The 14,759-nt window shown below is 41.8% G+C and overlaps 1 protein-coding gene across 1 annotated transcript in view; it reads left to right on the top strand.

Annotated features, from left to right (window-relative positions):
• The first annotated feature begins 123 nt into the window (after nucleotides 1-123).
• Nucleotides 124-14,759, top strand: part of ADAM9 (ADAM metallopeptidase domain 9) — a 69,116-nt gene continuing 54,480 nt past the window's right edge. Inside the window, exons 1-3 of the mRNA XM_014558093.2 lie at nucleotides 124-484; nucleotides 8,132-8,229; nucleotides 10,984-11,042. Coding sequence (XP_014413579.2) covers nucleotides 394-484; nucleotides 8,132-8,229; nucleotides 10,984-11,042 — 248 coding nt within the window. The 5' untranslated portion in view covers nucleotides 124-393. The remainder of the gene's footprint in view (nucleotides 485-8,131; nucleotides 8,230-10,983; nucleotides 11,043-14,759) is intronic.

Here is a 14,759-nt window from a genome sequence, read left to right as displayed (position 1 = left end):
CCTGAAGTTCCGCCTTCTTTTGTGCCGAGCGCTTCCTCCAATGGGTTCTCTCGACCCCCGAAGGAGGCGGGCCTGGGCGGGGCGGGGGCGGGCCCAGGCGGGGCGGGGGCGGGGGCGGGCCCGGGCGGGGAGGAGGGTGACGCGCCGGGCGGACTGGTGCGGGTCTCCGCGTCCGGATAGAAAGCCCATTTTCCCGCCGTGAACGGATTTCTCCCTACGTCAGTGCAGCCGGCGCCGTGTCGGGAGCGAGCTCGGACCGGGGCCGAGTTGCGTCAGTGCGGAGCGCGCGCTTCGCTGCCAGTTCTGGGGCCCCGGCGGGGCTGGGAAGCGGTGGAGCGGGCGGGGGTAGGGGCGACGAGTGTTTAGTGGAACCTGTCGAGGACTCCGGCCGAGATGGGATCGAGCGCGCCCTCTGGGACCCTCTGCTTCCAGTGGCTGCTGTTGTTCGGCTTGGTGAGCCCAGCCCTCGGTGGGGCTCGGTCAGGTGGGTGTCCGCCCCTGGAGACCTTCGGGATTTTTGTTTCCTAGGGCTGGGATGTTTGGAGTCACCCTGTGGTGCCTGGGGGTGGAGGGGCCTGGCCTGACGACCGGACCTGGAGTCGGGGAGGCGGAGCTGCTTAGCCGTGTGAGGACAGTGTTCGGGACCCCCAAACCCTTCTGGGGTTCCTCGTCCTCCGTCTCCTGCTGGGCAGAGCCTTTGGCGGTGCGCCCTACCCCCATCTCGTGCAAAGCTGGGTCCCCAGACCCTTCCTGGGCGACTCGGGACCCTGACCTCGGGGACTCGGCTGAGAGCTTTGGAGGCTGGGTGCACGCCTTGGGCTTGAGAAGTGCTCTGATAAATGGAGCTTGGTGTTGCTTGTAGAGTAAATGAGGCCGGGAGATGGAACTTTTGCTCCAGGTTGTCATGATTTGAATTTTTGATGTCCAGTTCATTAGCGGAGTCACCCGGAGGTACATAGAGCTAAATTTAGCGATAGAATAAAGAAGAGGGGTGGGGAAGATTGCTTATTTCTCTCGGGCCATTTTGTTGTAGTAAGAATACTTCTTTTTTGGGAACGAAGTGCTACATTTATTTCTATAGCCAGTGTTTTATTTTCGTTTTTCTTGGGTTCGTAATGTCTCAAATCCAGACAATCCTTGCTTGCTCTGCTTAACTCACAGGATTGCCGTAAGAAGCAAATCATTTATGTAAAATCACTTGAATTGTGAAACTTCCCTTGAATATGTAAGGTATTTACATTGGACATGCCCAAACCTAGTGGAAACCGGTCGCTAAATTCTAGCTTCTTTCTGGGAACAACTTCTTTATTTGTTTTGGCTCCTGTACTAAATTATTGTTTGCATGGCTGTTGTTTCTTTATCAGACATAGAGTGTGATGGAGAATGGGGGTCTCTACTAAATCGTAGTCTTGAGAGTTGTTCAAAGGTGATGATGGGAGTTTTCAATGCAGGACTGCCGACCTTCAGGAAACTAATTAGTTATTTTCTTATCTTTGGTTTATTCTTTCTCAGTTAAGTAAATTTGCCCTATTGCGGGCATTTTGAGGCTCTCAGTGCTGAAACTTTATTGAATGGGAAGCTACCAGATCTTTTCTGGTGAAGACTATTTTTGCTGTGGTATTCTCCACTAGTTAACTTTTACCAACATTTAAGGGGAAGTTTACACATCTGGAATTTTAGTAATCCATGATTCTGTTTGCAAATACTATAAATAAGACTAATTTTGATGTTTATGTATGGATTATTACATACCTGCATATAGATAGTTGGAATATGCATTTATTTTTTCACTGTGGCTGTAACAGTTTATGACCAGTTCCTCATTTCAAAATGTATATGTTTTCAAAAGTTAGTCAGCGTTTATCAAACTCCTGTAAACCCTAAGGTCAGTGCTTGTGGAGGGGCACAGCGTGACCAAAGGTACTAAGTCTCTTTGAGGGATGTTGGGGAAGGCTTCATCTAGAAAGTGATATTTGAATTGATCTATATAGGCAAATGGTCAAGTAAAGGAATACGAATGCATGCTAAGCAGAAGAGAGAGTTTTTGCATGAGTATAGAGGGGTGAAAGGACATGACTTGTTAGGGAATGATGGGAATAGCGCCAGAAAGTCTTCAGTGAAGGGGAGGCAGGGGAAAGATAAGGTGAGTTGGGGAGAGTCTTCTGACTCTGTGGTTTGGACTTTACCCTGTAGCAAGTTCTTTGGGCAACCAGGATTTTAAATAGGGGTGTGTGGTAATTGGATTTGCAGTTAATATAATTGGCTACCCAGTGGAGGGTAGACTATAGGAGGGAGAGGGAGGCCGGGAGAGACCAGTTAAGAGGCTTCTGTAATAGTCTGCGGTGAGTCAACTCATGTTTCCCTACGGGAATGTTCTTCCAAAGTCAGCTGACTGAATTTTTGCAATACAGGATGTTTAAAACATGCACTGAAAATGCTTTCCCCTAATGAAAAAGAGGAATTTAAGTACTGAGTAAGTATCACCCACACATCAGTTACACTAGGAGTTAAATAGGTTTCAATAGGATTTCTGTTACCATTTAGAACATTGTGTCAATGAGGAAATGCAGTATAAATTCCACAAAGCTGACACTTACAGTAAACTTTTTTTTTTTTTAAGCTGGGGCTGACAAAGGTAATTTTGTATCATTGTGAAAAATAGCAAAAGGAATCTGGTATGAAACCTCATCCCATTTTCTCTTTTAAGGTAGTAATTGTGATGTGCAGATCTAGAATTTTTTTTTTAAACTAGAATTCTAGAGGAAATGAATTTTAAAGCTTACTCATGGTGAATCACTATAAAAGAAGCTCATGGTAAGAACTTAGGTTCATACTAATTTTGATTTTAGGTGCCTGTGGGTTATTTGAATTTGGTATGTTTGCGTTGGTGCTACAAAGGAGGATGTAGTCTTTTAAATTTAAAGATAATTTGGGTTTCACTACTTTTATGTAGAAAATAAAAACATTTACAACTAAAATAAGTACAGAACAAGTTGCTAGGTTCCAAGACAGTTTTCAAAACACACTTTAAATTTTCTCTTACCAAAGTTGACTTTATATTAATTTTTTTTTGTTAAAAATCCTGGTTTATTATAGAATCCCCTCCAAGATGCAAGGTTTATGTAACTGGAAACTTTTTTGAAATAGCCACAGGCTCAAATGCAGATAGCCTCGTGATATTTCTTCCTTTTGTTTTTTTTCCCTCTGATTCTTAGTATATGGTAGAGTCTTAGGGTCTTGGAGCCATCCTTTGCGTCAGTCGTACGGGACTGCCTCACAAGTAAATCTAGTCCTCTTAGTATCACAGTAACTAACCCCCCATGACCCTACCTTTGAATGGGACCAGCGTGGACGCAACCAAATTTGAGTTACACTTTGAATTGCATAGTCTTGTTTACATATCAAGATATTATTGTAGTTTATTTTTCATTTTGCGACAGTGTTATTTTAGTCAGATCCTTTTCCCAAAGTGATCAGATGTGGGGTAACACATCTTTTTAAGAGTAAATTTGGGAATCTGAGACATGCATTCAATTTCTTCAGTTTTTAAACATGCGGTTGTTTTTGTATCTGTTTATATTGATTTTAACCTAAGAATTAGAGTATTTCAGCTTACAATAAGTAGAAAGGGTGCCACCTCCCAGACATTTGTCATATTGTAGGACAAAAACCCATCCCCGTACATGGGAAATGCCTCTTTCCCTTTGACACATTTTCCTTTTAATGAGATTTCTTTATGGTTTAACTCATTTTCGGAGGGTTCCCCCCCACCCCTCCTCCTTTAGTAGCTCCTCGAGTAGAGCCCTGAAGAGCCTGTACCACGTTCACTGACACGTCGGAATCTTGTTAGGAATAGACGTTCCAATCCCAGCTGCTTAAGAGGTGAGAGTAAGCAGTCTCTGGAATGGCAGTAAAGTGAGAGACAGCATTGCCATTAACGTGACCAGTGTGGTGAGCCAGGTGGGTTTGTGGAAAATTGAAATGAAAGATGCTGATCATAAAAAATAAAGCAGATTTTAGGTCGTATATGCTAATTGCCAATTATGAGAGCTATGTGTGTACAGCTGTCAAGATCAGAAGAGGTCATTTACTCAATACACATCTTTGGAGAATCAACGGTTCCAGTGCAGGAAACACATGATGAGTAAGACTGCCTTTTGTTTCAAGAATCTTAAATTCCTTGGTAGAGGAATTTAAATTCTCTAGAGCTTTAAATCTTATAAATGGTGAGTGTTTTTCCCAAAGGACCACTTGCAAACAAACCATAGCAGACGTCCTGTTTCTTTTTGAATGGAAACATGGGTAAATGTAAAAAAAAAAAAAAAATATATATATATATATATAAAAAACACAAAATGTAAGCATTGTTGGACATAGCAGTGGAAATTTTAATTGTGTTTGAAGATAGTTCTTATATATAATATATGTTTATTTGGGATTGACCTTGGAACGGAATGGAAATACATGGCTCAGAGTAACAGTGATTTCTGGATCTAACAACAATTTCTCTTCAAGAAATCGTTCAGACAACAGATTTATTCATCCTGTATGTGGAACCCAGGTTTATTTTCTATAGTGAAAGTACTTAAGGGTGGCTCTTTGTTTACATAGTAGGCGGAAGGAAAGGCGAAAATCCCCTGGCTGAGGGTTCAGATTTATTTGCTTTGCAATTAGGTAGAATTCTTTTCACTTATTTCCCTCTGCTGCAATTGTGATCGAGAAAAGCCAAACTCTGACAGCGGGTGTTTGCAGCAAAGTAAGGATTTGTTGCAGGGCGCCAAGCAAGGGGGAGAGGGAGACAAGTCTCAGATCCACTCCCTAGAGTTAGGGTTGTTTTTTTTTTTTTTTTTTTTTTTTTCCTTTAAAGGGGAAGAACAAAGGTGCCGGGATTAACCATCATCCTGTGACATTTCAGAGTAGTGCTTCTGGGAGTCAGAATGCCTCTGGTTTGTGATTATCTGGCCAGGTTATCCATAGCTGGGGCCTGTGATCTCTTGCCCTGGAGAAACACCCTGAGTTTGTTGATGGTCCCTACAGCAGTCTTACTACATCAACGATGTTATCAACATTAGTCATTTTAGTTCTCTGACTGGTTGATAAGTATTAGTTAGCACTGGATTGCGGCCAGAGGTGACCAGAAAAGGAGTAGAATTTTAGATGGAGAGATTCATCATGAACTCCGTAAGGGAACTAGCTTTTAGGGGGATTCAGTTTCACAGATACTGTTACAAACCATAGACTTCTTCCAAAACACAGTACATAAAAGTATCTGTGGAGGTAGAGGAAGAAAGAAATGCAACGAACACGAACCTTTTCCTTTCTTTTACTATGTTTAAAATGCTTTAAGTTTCAATTCTTCTTTTTATTTCCAGCCCATGTTTTCTGGTAATGGGATTTTTTGATGGTGCGCTTATCCTGTCAAGTTCTTATATAACAGTTTGTATTTTCCACAGAGCTGACTGTACTAAGATTTTCGTTTTCATTGTGAACTATATACCAGTGGTTTTCAACAAGTGATTTTTGCCCCCCAAAGTCATCTGGGGGATGCCTTTTTTTTTTTTTTTTTTCCTTTTCAGTTGTCACACTCGTGATGCTTTCTGGCCTATGGCGGGGCAGGCTCTTGGACGCTGCTGGCCATCCCACATCGCACAGAAGAACACCCACCACAAAGAATTTCCTGTCCCCAAATGTCAGCTTCAGTGCTGAGGTTGAAGCTTTACAGTACAAATAATGTTGATGCGCTGCCTTTATAGTGACATGGGAAACTTGTTCTTTTGATTTCCCATGAGAAGTTGCTACCATTTGGAATTAAAGACAAAAAGTAACAGGAATTGGGGGGAAAAAATCTATGCAAGGTAGGAACAGGAAAAAAAAAAAAAAAGAGCCACAGTCAGAGATAAAGCAATTTGGAAAAAAACATAGGAAGGAGGATTTTCATACAACTAGTGTATATTGCTTTTGAATGACAGAACCAAATATGTGCATTTTTTTAATGGTGTTTTAGAACTCCTTACGGAGCTCAGAAAGTGGATGCTTGGATTTTAAAACCGAGGAGCCAGTATCAGAGTAACAGCTCTTAATATAGAAGTTATTTTTGGGTGGTATAGTTTTGAAAGCCTGTTAAAAATAAGTGATTAATTGTGGCTCCAAAACAAGAATTGTGCTTTAAAATGGAAGAGAGGAAAGAACGTATCTTGTATTCCTATACCGGACATTCGTTCTTTGCTAACAATCTTGGTGAAAGATTCATAGTTTCAGTCCTGGCCTGAAACTGGCTGGGTGACCTTATAAAGTCACTTATGTTTCAGAATGAGAGCTGTTTCAATATGTACCTGCTCATTTTCTTAAAATTATTTGATTTACACTGTTGTGTTAATTTCTGGCGCACAGCATAGTGATTCAGAGATATATACATATATATATATATATATATATATATATAATCACCTATCTACACGGTGTTGAAATTTCCCTGATTGTCTCAGAATTTGTTTTTTTCTGTTGATTTATTTGAATTGGGATCCAAATAGGTTCAGCTCTTACATTTGGCTGTATAGCTCCTTAATTTATAACAGTCCCCTCTTCCTCCTTTTCATGGTATTTGTTCAAGAAATTCCACTTAATGAACTTCTTTCCTAAATTGATCCCCACTGAGTGGAGGCTGTGACTCTGTCCTTCCTGTGTACGCCATTCTTAAGCCTCCTCATACCGAATCTGATTTTGATATGTGGAAATGTAGAGACATGTAAATTTTTCATCCATGGTCCTTAGATGGTGACCATCTACTGCATCACATTCGCTGAACAAACATGTGCCATCGGCAGTGATGCTGGAAGGAGAAGAAGAGGTTGTGTAGAGTGTATGAGAGACTAGGTGTCAGCATCCAACCTGGGTTGTGTCTTCCTGAGGGATTCCCATGGGCCATTTTAGTTAAATCCAAACTTTGCTGAAGTGATGACTATTTTTTTTCCCTTAGGTATCTAATTATTTTAAATATGTGATTATATAACACCTTTAATAATATCAAAAATATCAAGAATACAAAATTAGAACCTAACAATAAAACTCCTTATTTAGAGATAAATCCTCCTTGACCATCTCAGTGACAATGAACCAGAAATGGCTTTCTGCTCGTTCTTTCATTCAATTTTTTTTAAAGTGGATCTTACTTTTTTTTTTAAATTGAAGCAGAGTTGATTTACAATATTTTGTTAGTTTCAGTGTACAGCAAAGTGATTCAGTTATATATATATGTATTCAGACTTTTTCATTATAGATTATTATAAGATATTAAATATAGTTCCCTGTGCTATACAGGAAGTCCCTGTTGCTTATCTATTTTATATACAGTGGTGTGTATCTGTGACCTCCATACTCCTAGTTTATCCTTCCCCCCACACCCATCAAGGGATGACTTTAAAACTCAGGCCCCACTTAGATGCAGTTTCACTGTGTGGGGAGCTGTACCAGATTGGAACTGGGAGGAAGTCTTGCATGCTTGTCCTGAGTTCTTCATTGTTAATGAATTTTATCTATTCAAGATTTTGTTTATAGGACAGATAATGGCAATAATTTCGTTTGAGATAATTACTGCATTGTTAAGTGTGCATTTCTTAAAGTTAATCCACCAGGAGTGAAAAGTAACTTTTCCCTCTTATTGTCCTTGGCCATTTCATAGAAGTACCCCAGTGCCATCTGGGATGTCATTCACGTTGGGTGAGGGTGTGAGATGAGAGAGGAGTGAATGGTGCCAGGCTCTACATGCCTTCCCTCCATACCCTCCTCCAAAAAAAGTAGTTTTTTTTTTTCTTTTATTTATACCTTAAGATTTCCTTTAAGACAGAGGGTTAAGGTTTATAGCAAAAAATTGTTTGAAAATGATTGCTGTATGTATACTGTTTGGATAAAGGCTGACATCCTTTTCTAAGAAATATATTTCTTCCCTGCTCATACTTATCTGGTACATTGCTGTTTTCCTATAAAACTTCATGTACGTATATTTTTATATGGGAATGCCAGATGATGTTTTCAGTGATTTGAACGTTCAGCTTTTGATTTCCATTATATTTTGGAACTGTGTAGTTTTTCGGGTTCAGTTGTTTTGTAACATTTGTTATTCCCTTTTCTGTAGGTTTTCCACAGACTTCACATCTCTCTTCTTATGAAATTATAACTCCTTGGAGATTAACTAGAGAACAAAGAGACGCCCCTAGGCCCCATTCAGAACAGGTAAGTTGTCTCTTGAGAAATATGGATGTATTTAAATTTCACTTTTTTTCTTTTTTTTAAGACAAGGGTGTTAGTTTCAGCAGTGATTTCCCACGGTGATTTTGGCACTGATATCCATTGCACATTATTCTGGTCATAGCGACATATGGACCCTTAGTAGCTTTTTTTTTTTCCCCAAAAAAACAAAATAATCAACTTGAAACATAACAAAATGAAAAAGTCAGATGAGGAAAATTCTATGACCAGGGTAGGATGCTGGTTACATAGTTTTCTGACCCTTAACTGACTGGCGGTGGTTGCAGTGGTCTTGTTATAATAAGGATTCACCTCTCTCTTCGCGTGTAAAAGGTAGAATATTTCATGCTGTACCGTCACTGACACTGGAGAATAGTAGTGTATTATATGCATATATTTCCTATCTGGGAGTGTTTGCTCTAAAGTGAGTTTTATCTCCATATCAGAAGAAACATACTATGCTAACGGGGTAACCAATGACCCCAAATTATTTTTTATACTATTTTTTCTTACTGTAAAGTTCAGAAATAATGTATTTGGTTATCAACGGATTGTACAAACTCTTCAACTTTATAGAAGCATAATTTAACTTTATTGTAATTAATTTAACAGTAACAGGTAGTGAGAGAGAGAGTTTAGTTTATTTCTCTCTGAATTGCTGATCTATTTCTAGCTATAAGGTAGCTTGTGCATTGTTTTGGGATGAGACGTAGTGAAGAGAACACTGGAGTTAGCATCAGGAGCTTTTAGTTTTAGCCCTCCCTCTGGTTACTAATTGGGTAGATCATTTGTCTTCACTTACTTCTTTTTAAATGAAGAATAAATGACTCTAAGATCTCCTTCCAGAGGAACAATTTGTAGTTTTTCCTTGTTTTGCTTTTGAAACTGGACATGCTACTCTTTGATTTTGTTCTGCCTTTAGAATAGAATTCATTTGTGTTTTCTTCTTTTTTAAATTATTTTTTATTGAAGCACAGTCAGTTACAATGTGTCAGTTTCTGGTGTACAGCACAATGTCCCAGTCAATTTGCATTTTCTTTATTGTTTTTCCCCTTTCCTCCACTTTGTAGCGCAGGGACTGTGTTTTCCACGTTATGGTGTCTCTGATGATCTTCATCAGACCGCACACATTGATACTTGTGGTTGTAGTATGTGTCCTGCGGGCACCCCGATAAATACTTGGAGAAGAGTTGGAAGCCCTACTTAAGCACAGGGGATACGGCAGTGAACAAAACAGATAAAATCCATGCCCCTTTGGGGCTTCCATTCTCGTGGGTGGAGATTAATAACAGAGATTACTTAAGATGCTAATAAGTGCAGTGGAGAAAATTAAAGCAGGGAGGGGAGCACTGGAATTGGGGGTAGGGGTGATGGGCTGGGGGCTTGTGTTTTTTAATAGGATAGTCAGGGAAGGCCTTACTAAGAAGGTGACCCTTGAGCACAGTGAAGGCCAGAAGGAAGGGAATGAGCAATTGAGGCAGATATTTGGGGAAGAATATGGGATCATGAAACAATTCCTAGACTCTCAGAATTCTCAGAGGAGACGACAATGATGTTTTTGCATCCTACGTTTGGCTGAGAGCAGAAAGGATAGAAAGGCACACTCCAGACCTGTGGCGATGGGAGGGACTTGGTATTTTGATGCCTCAGTGGAGACGGAGGCAGAGAGCAGAGTCCTGAGGTCCGCACACAGGATGTGGAAGTAGGACCTGGATCTCGGTCTAGAGGCCCCAGAAGTCGGGCGTTGAAGTGCCCTAGGAGGGGGGATCCTGCTGTTTCTTGGCAGAATGTTAACCCAGAGGCCCGAAGCAGTAGGGAGACTAAGAGGACACTTCTGATAATATTCTTATTTGTTGATTCCTCTATGAGCATCGGTTCTATTAGAATTTAGGCAGAGTTGAATCCCCTGGTTCTAGAGATCACATTAAGGGCTCTGGTTAATGAAATGGTGAGTTGCTGGGGAGGATGTTTTAGTGTTTGAGGTGGAGAAGAGGACCCCGCGAGCTGAGATGTGTAAGCACAAGTGGCCTTATCTCAGCTCTGTGACTCCGAGACGCCACCATTGTGAGGCACACTGTTATTTAATGGATCTCTAATTAAGAAAGAAACAGGGGGGTAGGGGTATGTAAGCTCAGTGGTAGAGCACATGCTTAGCATGCATGAGGTGGTGGGTTCAATCCCCAGTACCTCCATTTAAAAAAAAAAGGTCTTAAAAAAAAAGAAGAAACAGAATGCTACCCATTTGACTGCTACACCCGTGTACAATGTGTCCTGATTTCACAGATGTTCTTGTGAGGGTAAAAGTGTCTTCTAGAACCATTGAAATGTGTTATGAAGGTATAAAATCATAAAAATGTATTAATTCGTTCTCACTTTTGGATAACCAGAACAAGGGATAATCTCTTGAAACTAAGAGGTTCATTTCCTTTAAACAAAAGGAAGACGTACTGGATGGACTTAATAAAAACAATCCCTTAAGTTATAGCTCAATTATAAATGAATTTAAGAAAAGTTTAGATAAACATGCAGGAGATTTTCTGTAATAGGTTATTAAAGGAAGGTAGGGATGAGCAGAGTATATTTTTATTATTTAAGAGCATATTTAAGGTTCTTTCATACAATAGTTTCAGTCAGATTATTTAATTCAGGATGGAATTTCCAGTGTCCTATAAATACCTGTTGTTGAAAAGTAATTTAGAAGATAGTGTTTTACTGTTCTTTTCTCCTTTGTGCATTTAGGTATCTTATGTCATTCAAGCTGAAGGAAAAGAGCATATTATTCACTTGGAAAGGAATAAGTAAGAAATTTAATTTACTTTGGCTTTTCAGTAATGTTATTTTTTTTTTTTCCTTCAACAGTAGATTGGTTTCTTTTCTAGTTAGATGTTGCTCAGTGGAGTGATAAAAAGGTGAGAGTGATAAGAGTAGAAGTATGGAAAAAGCCCCACTTTGCATTTCTGTGGACATTAGAGCAAAGGAAAATAAATCTAAATTATAGGAGGAGAAAAGTTGTATTTAAGAAAACTTTTCAATCATGATTGACCCAAGAAACAATTGAGCAGGGGGTAAAGAAGTCTTTTTTTCTCAGCGGAGCCCGGATGTCCAAGATCAAGGTGCCAGAGGGGTTGGTGTGTGGTGAGGGCTCTCCTCTTGGGTTGCAGTTGGCCACCTTCTGGCTGGTGCTTACGGGGCCTCTCCTTAATCTGTGTGCATGGGGAGGGAGGTGGATGGAGGAGCAAGCTTTCTGGTGTTTCTTCTTATAAGGACACTAATCCTGTTGGCTCAGGGCCCCACCCTTATGACCTCATTTAATCATAGCTTCCTTAGTGGCCCCATCTGCAAATACAGCCACACTAGGGGTTAGGGCTTCAACATAGGAATTTGTGGGGGACCACAAATACTGAGCCCATAACAGTAGTGTCTCACTCCCCTTTTTAATCTCTTCCCCTCATCTTGGCATGTTTTCACCTGATCCCACCTTGGTAATCTGTGTTCTTCTGCTGCCTTATTGAAATGCCACGCTTCTGACTGTGCTGAGCTCCCCACCTTCCTGTGGTCCATCCTGTGCTCCTCTCCCTTTTCTATGTAGCAAAACTTCCAATATCTTCAGTGAGAGATCTCAGGAAGAAAGTCACCTAACAGTCCTGCTCGCAGTGAGATGTGAATGATGGGATGGGAAATGCCACTCAGAGTGAACCAGCAGCCGCAGCAGCAGCACCTGGGAGTTTGTTAGAAATGCACGCTCTCCGGTCCACCCCTAGAATGAAGCAAGGTTTGGGGGAGCTGTCACAGCAGCCTGTGTTTTAACAAGCCTTCCAGATGATTTTTAAACACCCTCAAGTTTAAATAACACCTTTTATCTTAGAAGAGAATGCTAAGCCAAAGGGTGTGAGATGTCCTGGGCAGGACTTCAGGCAGTGTGACAGATATTTTCAGACAGAGAGGCTTTCTGTGTTGCAGACACTGTACCAGGTGCTTTTAAGTGTATTACTCATTTCATTCTCACAAGACTCCTGAGATCCTGCTTGACTCCAATGTAATGATGTCATTATGCACAAAAATCTAATAGCTATAAATATTTTTTCCTGTGCTTTCTGTAGGAGATGTAAGTTAAAATTATTTCAATAAAATAATAGTTCCTTATGTTTGCCTAGTCTTCAGCTTGTAAAGCGTTTTCAATCACCTTTATCTCGTTTGTCATATTGTTGTGACAATTTGGTTGTAGAGCAGTGTTTGTGGTCCTCGCTTTATGCAAAAGAATATGAAGGTTCAGGAAGGTTAGTTGACTGAGTTAGCATCACATAGTTTATAAGAAGGGCACAAATCCAAGTCATGTGACTGGAAATCTAGTGATGTACCTCTGTGTGCTACATCTGGTCTACACGCCTGTGCTTCTTGAATTGGTGGGCAAATGATAATTTTCCAGGCAATTGTCAGAGTTGCCAGGTCTTTGTGTATCTTTAAAAGGTAGTCATCAAAGCTAATGATCACAAAAAACAAGTTAGGATAGTCTATTATTATAGCTATCAATGAAGGAGTGACTTTATTTGAGTAAATGCTTATTTTTTTCCTCCCATTGCCTCTAGAAAAATGTTCTTAACTTTCTTTTTAGGATCACGAGTCCCTTGAGAGTCTGGTAAAAGCTGTGGAGTTTCCTTGTAGCTGGGTGTACCTAATTATTACCGTTGGGGTATTTGGCAGGGATGGGGGTTTCTGGGGCAGAAAACAGCACACCTTTTCTCTTTCTGTGCTGGACAAATTTAAAATACATTCAGAGGGCGACTTAGATAGAAGGTGAAAATAATCACTTTTCTTATTAAGGACTGGGTTGGAGGATTTATCATGGAACAAGAGCCTGATGGACCTGCCAGTCGTGACCCCAGGGTTAGGCAGATTCAGCCACTCCCGTCAGCACAGCACAGTGGCAGGCAGCTCACTAAGGGGACTTTCATAAAGGTCAAGGATACAGGACATCAGGACGAAGAAAGCACAGGTAATCAGGGCTTCAAAAACCCCCAGGCAGAGCCCCCCAAGGTCCTTTATCAGTTGCTGGTGTGTGCTTTGTCTTCAGATTACAAACCACTGAGACATGAGGGAAGCCTCGGCTTTCCAGGGTGGCGCAGGCACAGGTTTACAGGAGGGGTCTTTTTACACTATCCCGATTATGTGGCTAAAGCCTGGCTGTGTTACTGATTCAAATGCATGCAAGCCATCAATCTCTCTGTCTCTTAAACAGTCTGGACAGTCTGGTCCTGGAGTTTAGAACTTTAAATGGCGCATCATAATTTACCAGCTAGCACACTGCCTCCCTGACTTGTCCTTAAGCCCTGGAGATAAGTTTGTTGCCGCCCCAGTTCTGCTGCACACAACAAGGATTGTTTGCTTGACTGAACTTTGGCCAGGCTGCTGATCCTTCTCCTGGGCCCATCTGTGCACTCCTTGGAAAATCCAGTTTTAGCAAGAACCCCCCACTTGCAACATGTGATCAAGTTTCTCATCCTTCACCATCCCCCCCACCCCCGGTGATGTCTGATCACCGTGGCCCTTCCTCAGTAAGAATCCGTCAGGTGGGTTTAGCCAGAGCCTCCTTCACCCCTCGTGTTTCCTCGTAGTAATTTTCCATCCACTAACCCTCACCCTGCTCATTGGGTACAGATTCCCACCCCCCCGTGCTGTGTATGGAGTTGAGCCTGATCTCTGTCCCCCACTGTAGAATCCCACTGCAGTGATCCCCATACCTTTGTGATGGTCTGAATCAGATCGGCCTCACCGTCTAACAAGTGTCATTGACTGTATTTTTTCTCTGACAGTCATGGTGCTGTGACTCGAATAGGATCAGATTCATCACTGGACCCCCAGACCTCTCACTCTGGACCCTAGGTACGCACGTCTGAAGCCTTTGTCTTCAGTCCTGACAAACTGATCGGGGATCCATTGGTGAGTCTGACTCCCGAGCCATTGCTCTGGGCAAACGTCTGTTGAAGCTGGTAAGGACCGACTTGATGCTGAAGGTGTTGAGTAGACTGAGGCTTGGTTAGAGTCTCGGGCTTCTTTCAACAGCTGCCTCCTGGGCTGGCAGGCCTTCTTGGCTCCTTGCTCTGGGTGGGGATTATTCCCTGGCTCCATGGGTTGGAAGTCCCTTCTCGACTCTGTGAGTCTCCCTGTTGGATTCTGTCTTCTCCCATTGGAACTTCTCAGTCAACTGAAACCCCTCTTCTCCCACTCCTGCTGACTCTCTGCTCTGCCAGCTCTGTCTGCTTCCTGTCTTGTTGGCATGATTTTACAGAGGATACTTTGGAACTTTGTTGGTCTCTTTGGGAAACTTGAGGTCTCCCCAAACAGGCTCCTCGAATACTTCTCCCCCCATTGCTTCTGTGCCTCCTCTTCCCACTGTCGGTCTTCCCTCCAGGTCCCTTGGGTCCTTTGATGTGTCCCACTTCAAACCCCACCTCCTCCATCCCTCCGTCCACTCCCTCCACCCTCCCCCTTCAGACTTTCTCTTCTCAAGAAACTCA

Source organism: Camelus ferus, chromosome 26, assembly GCF_009834535.1.
Source record: "Camelus ferus isolate YT-003-E chromosome 26, BCGSAC_Cfer_1.0, whole genome shotgun sequence".
Taxonomy (NCBI): Eukaryota; Metazoa; Chordata; class Mammalia; order Artiodactyla; family Camelidae; genus Camelus; species Camelus ferus.
Note: the sequence above shows the minus strand (reverse complement) of the source record. Positions and strands in the feature narration are given on the sequence as shown.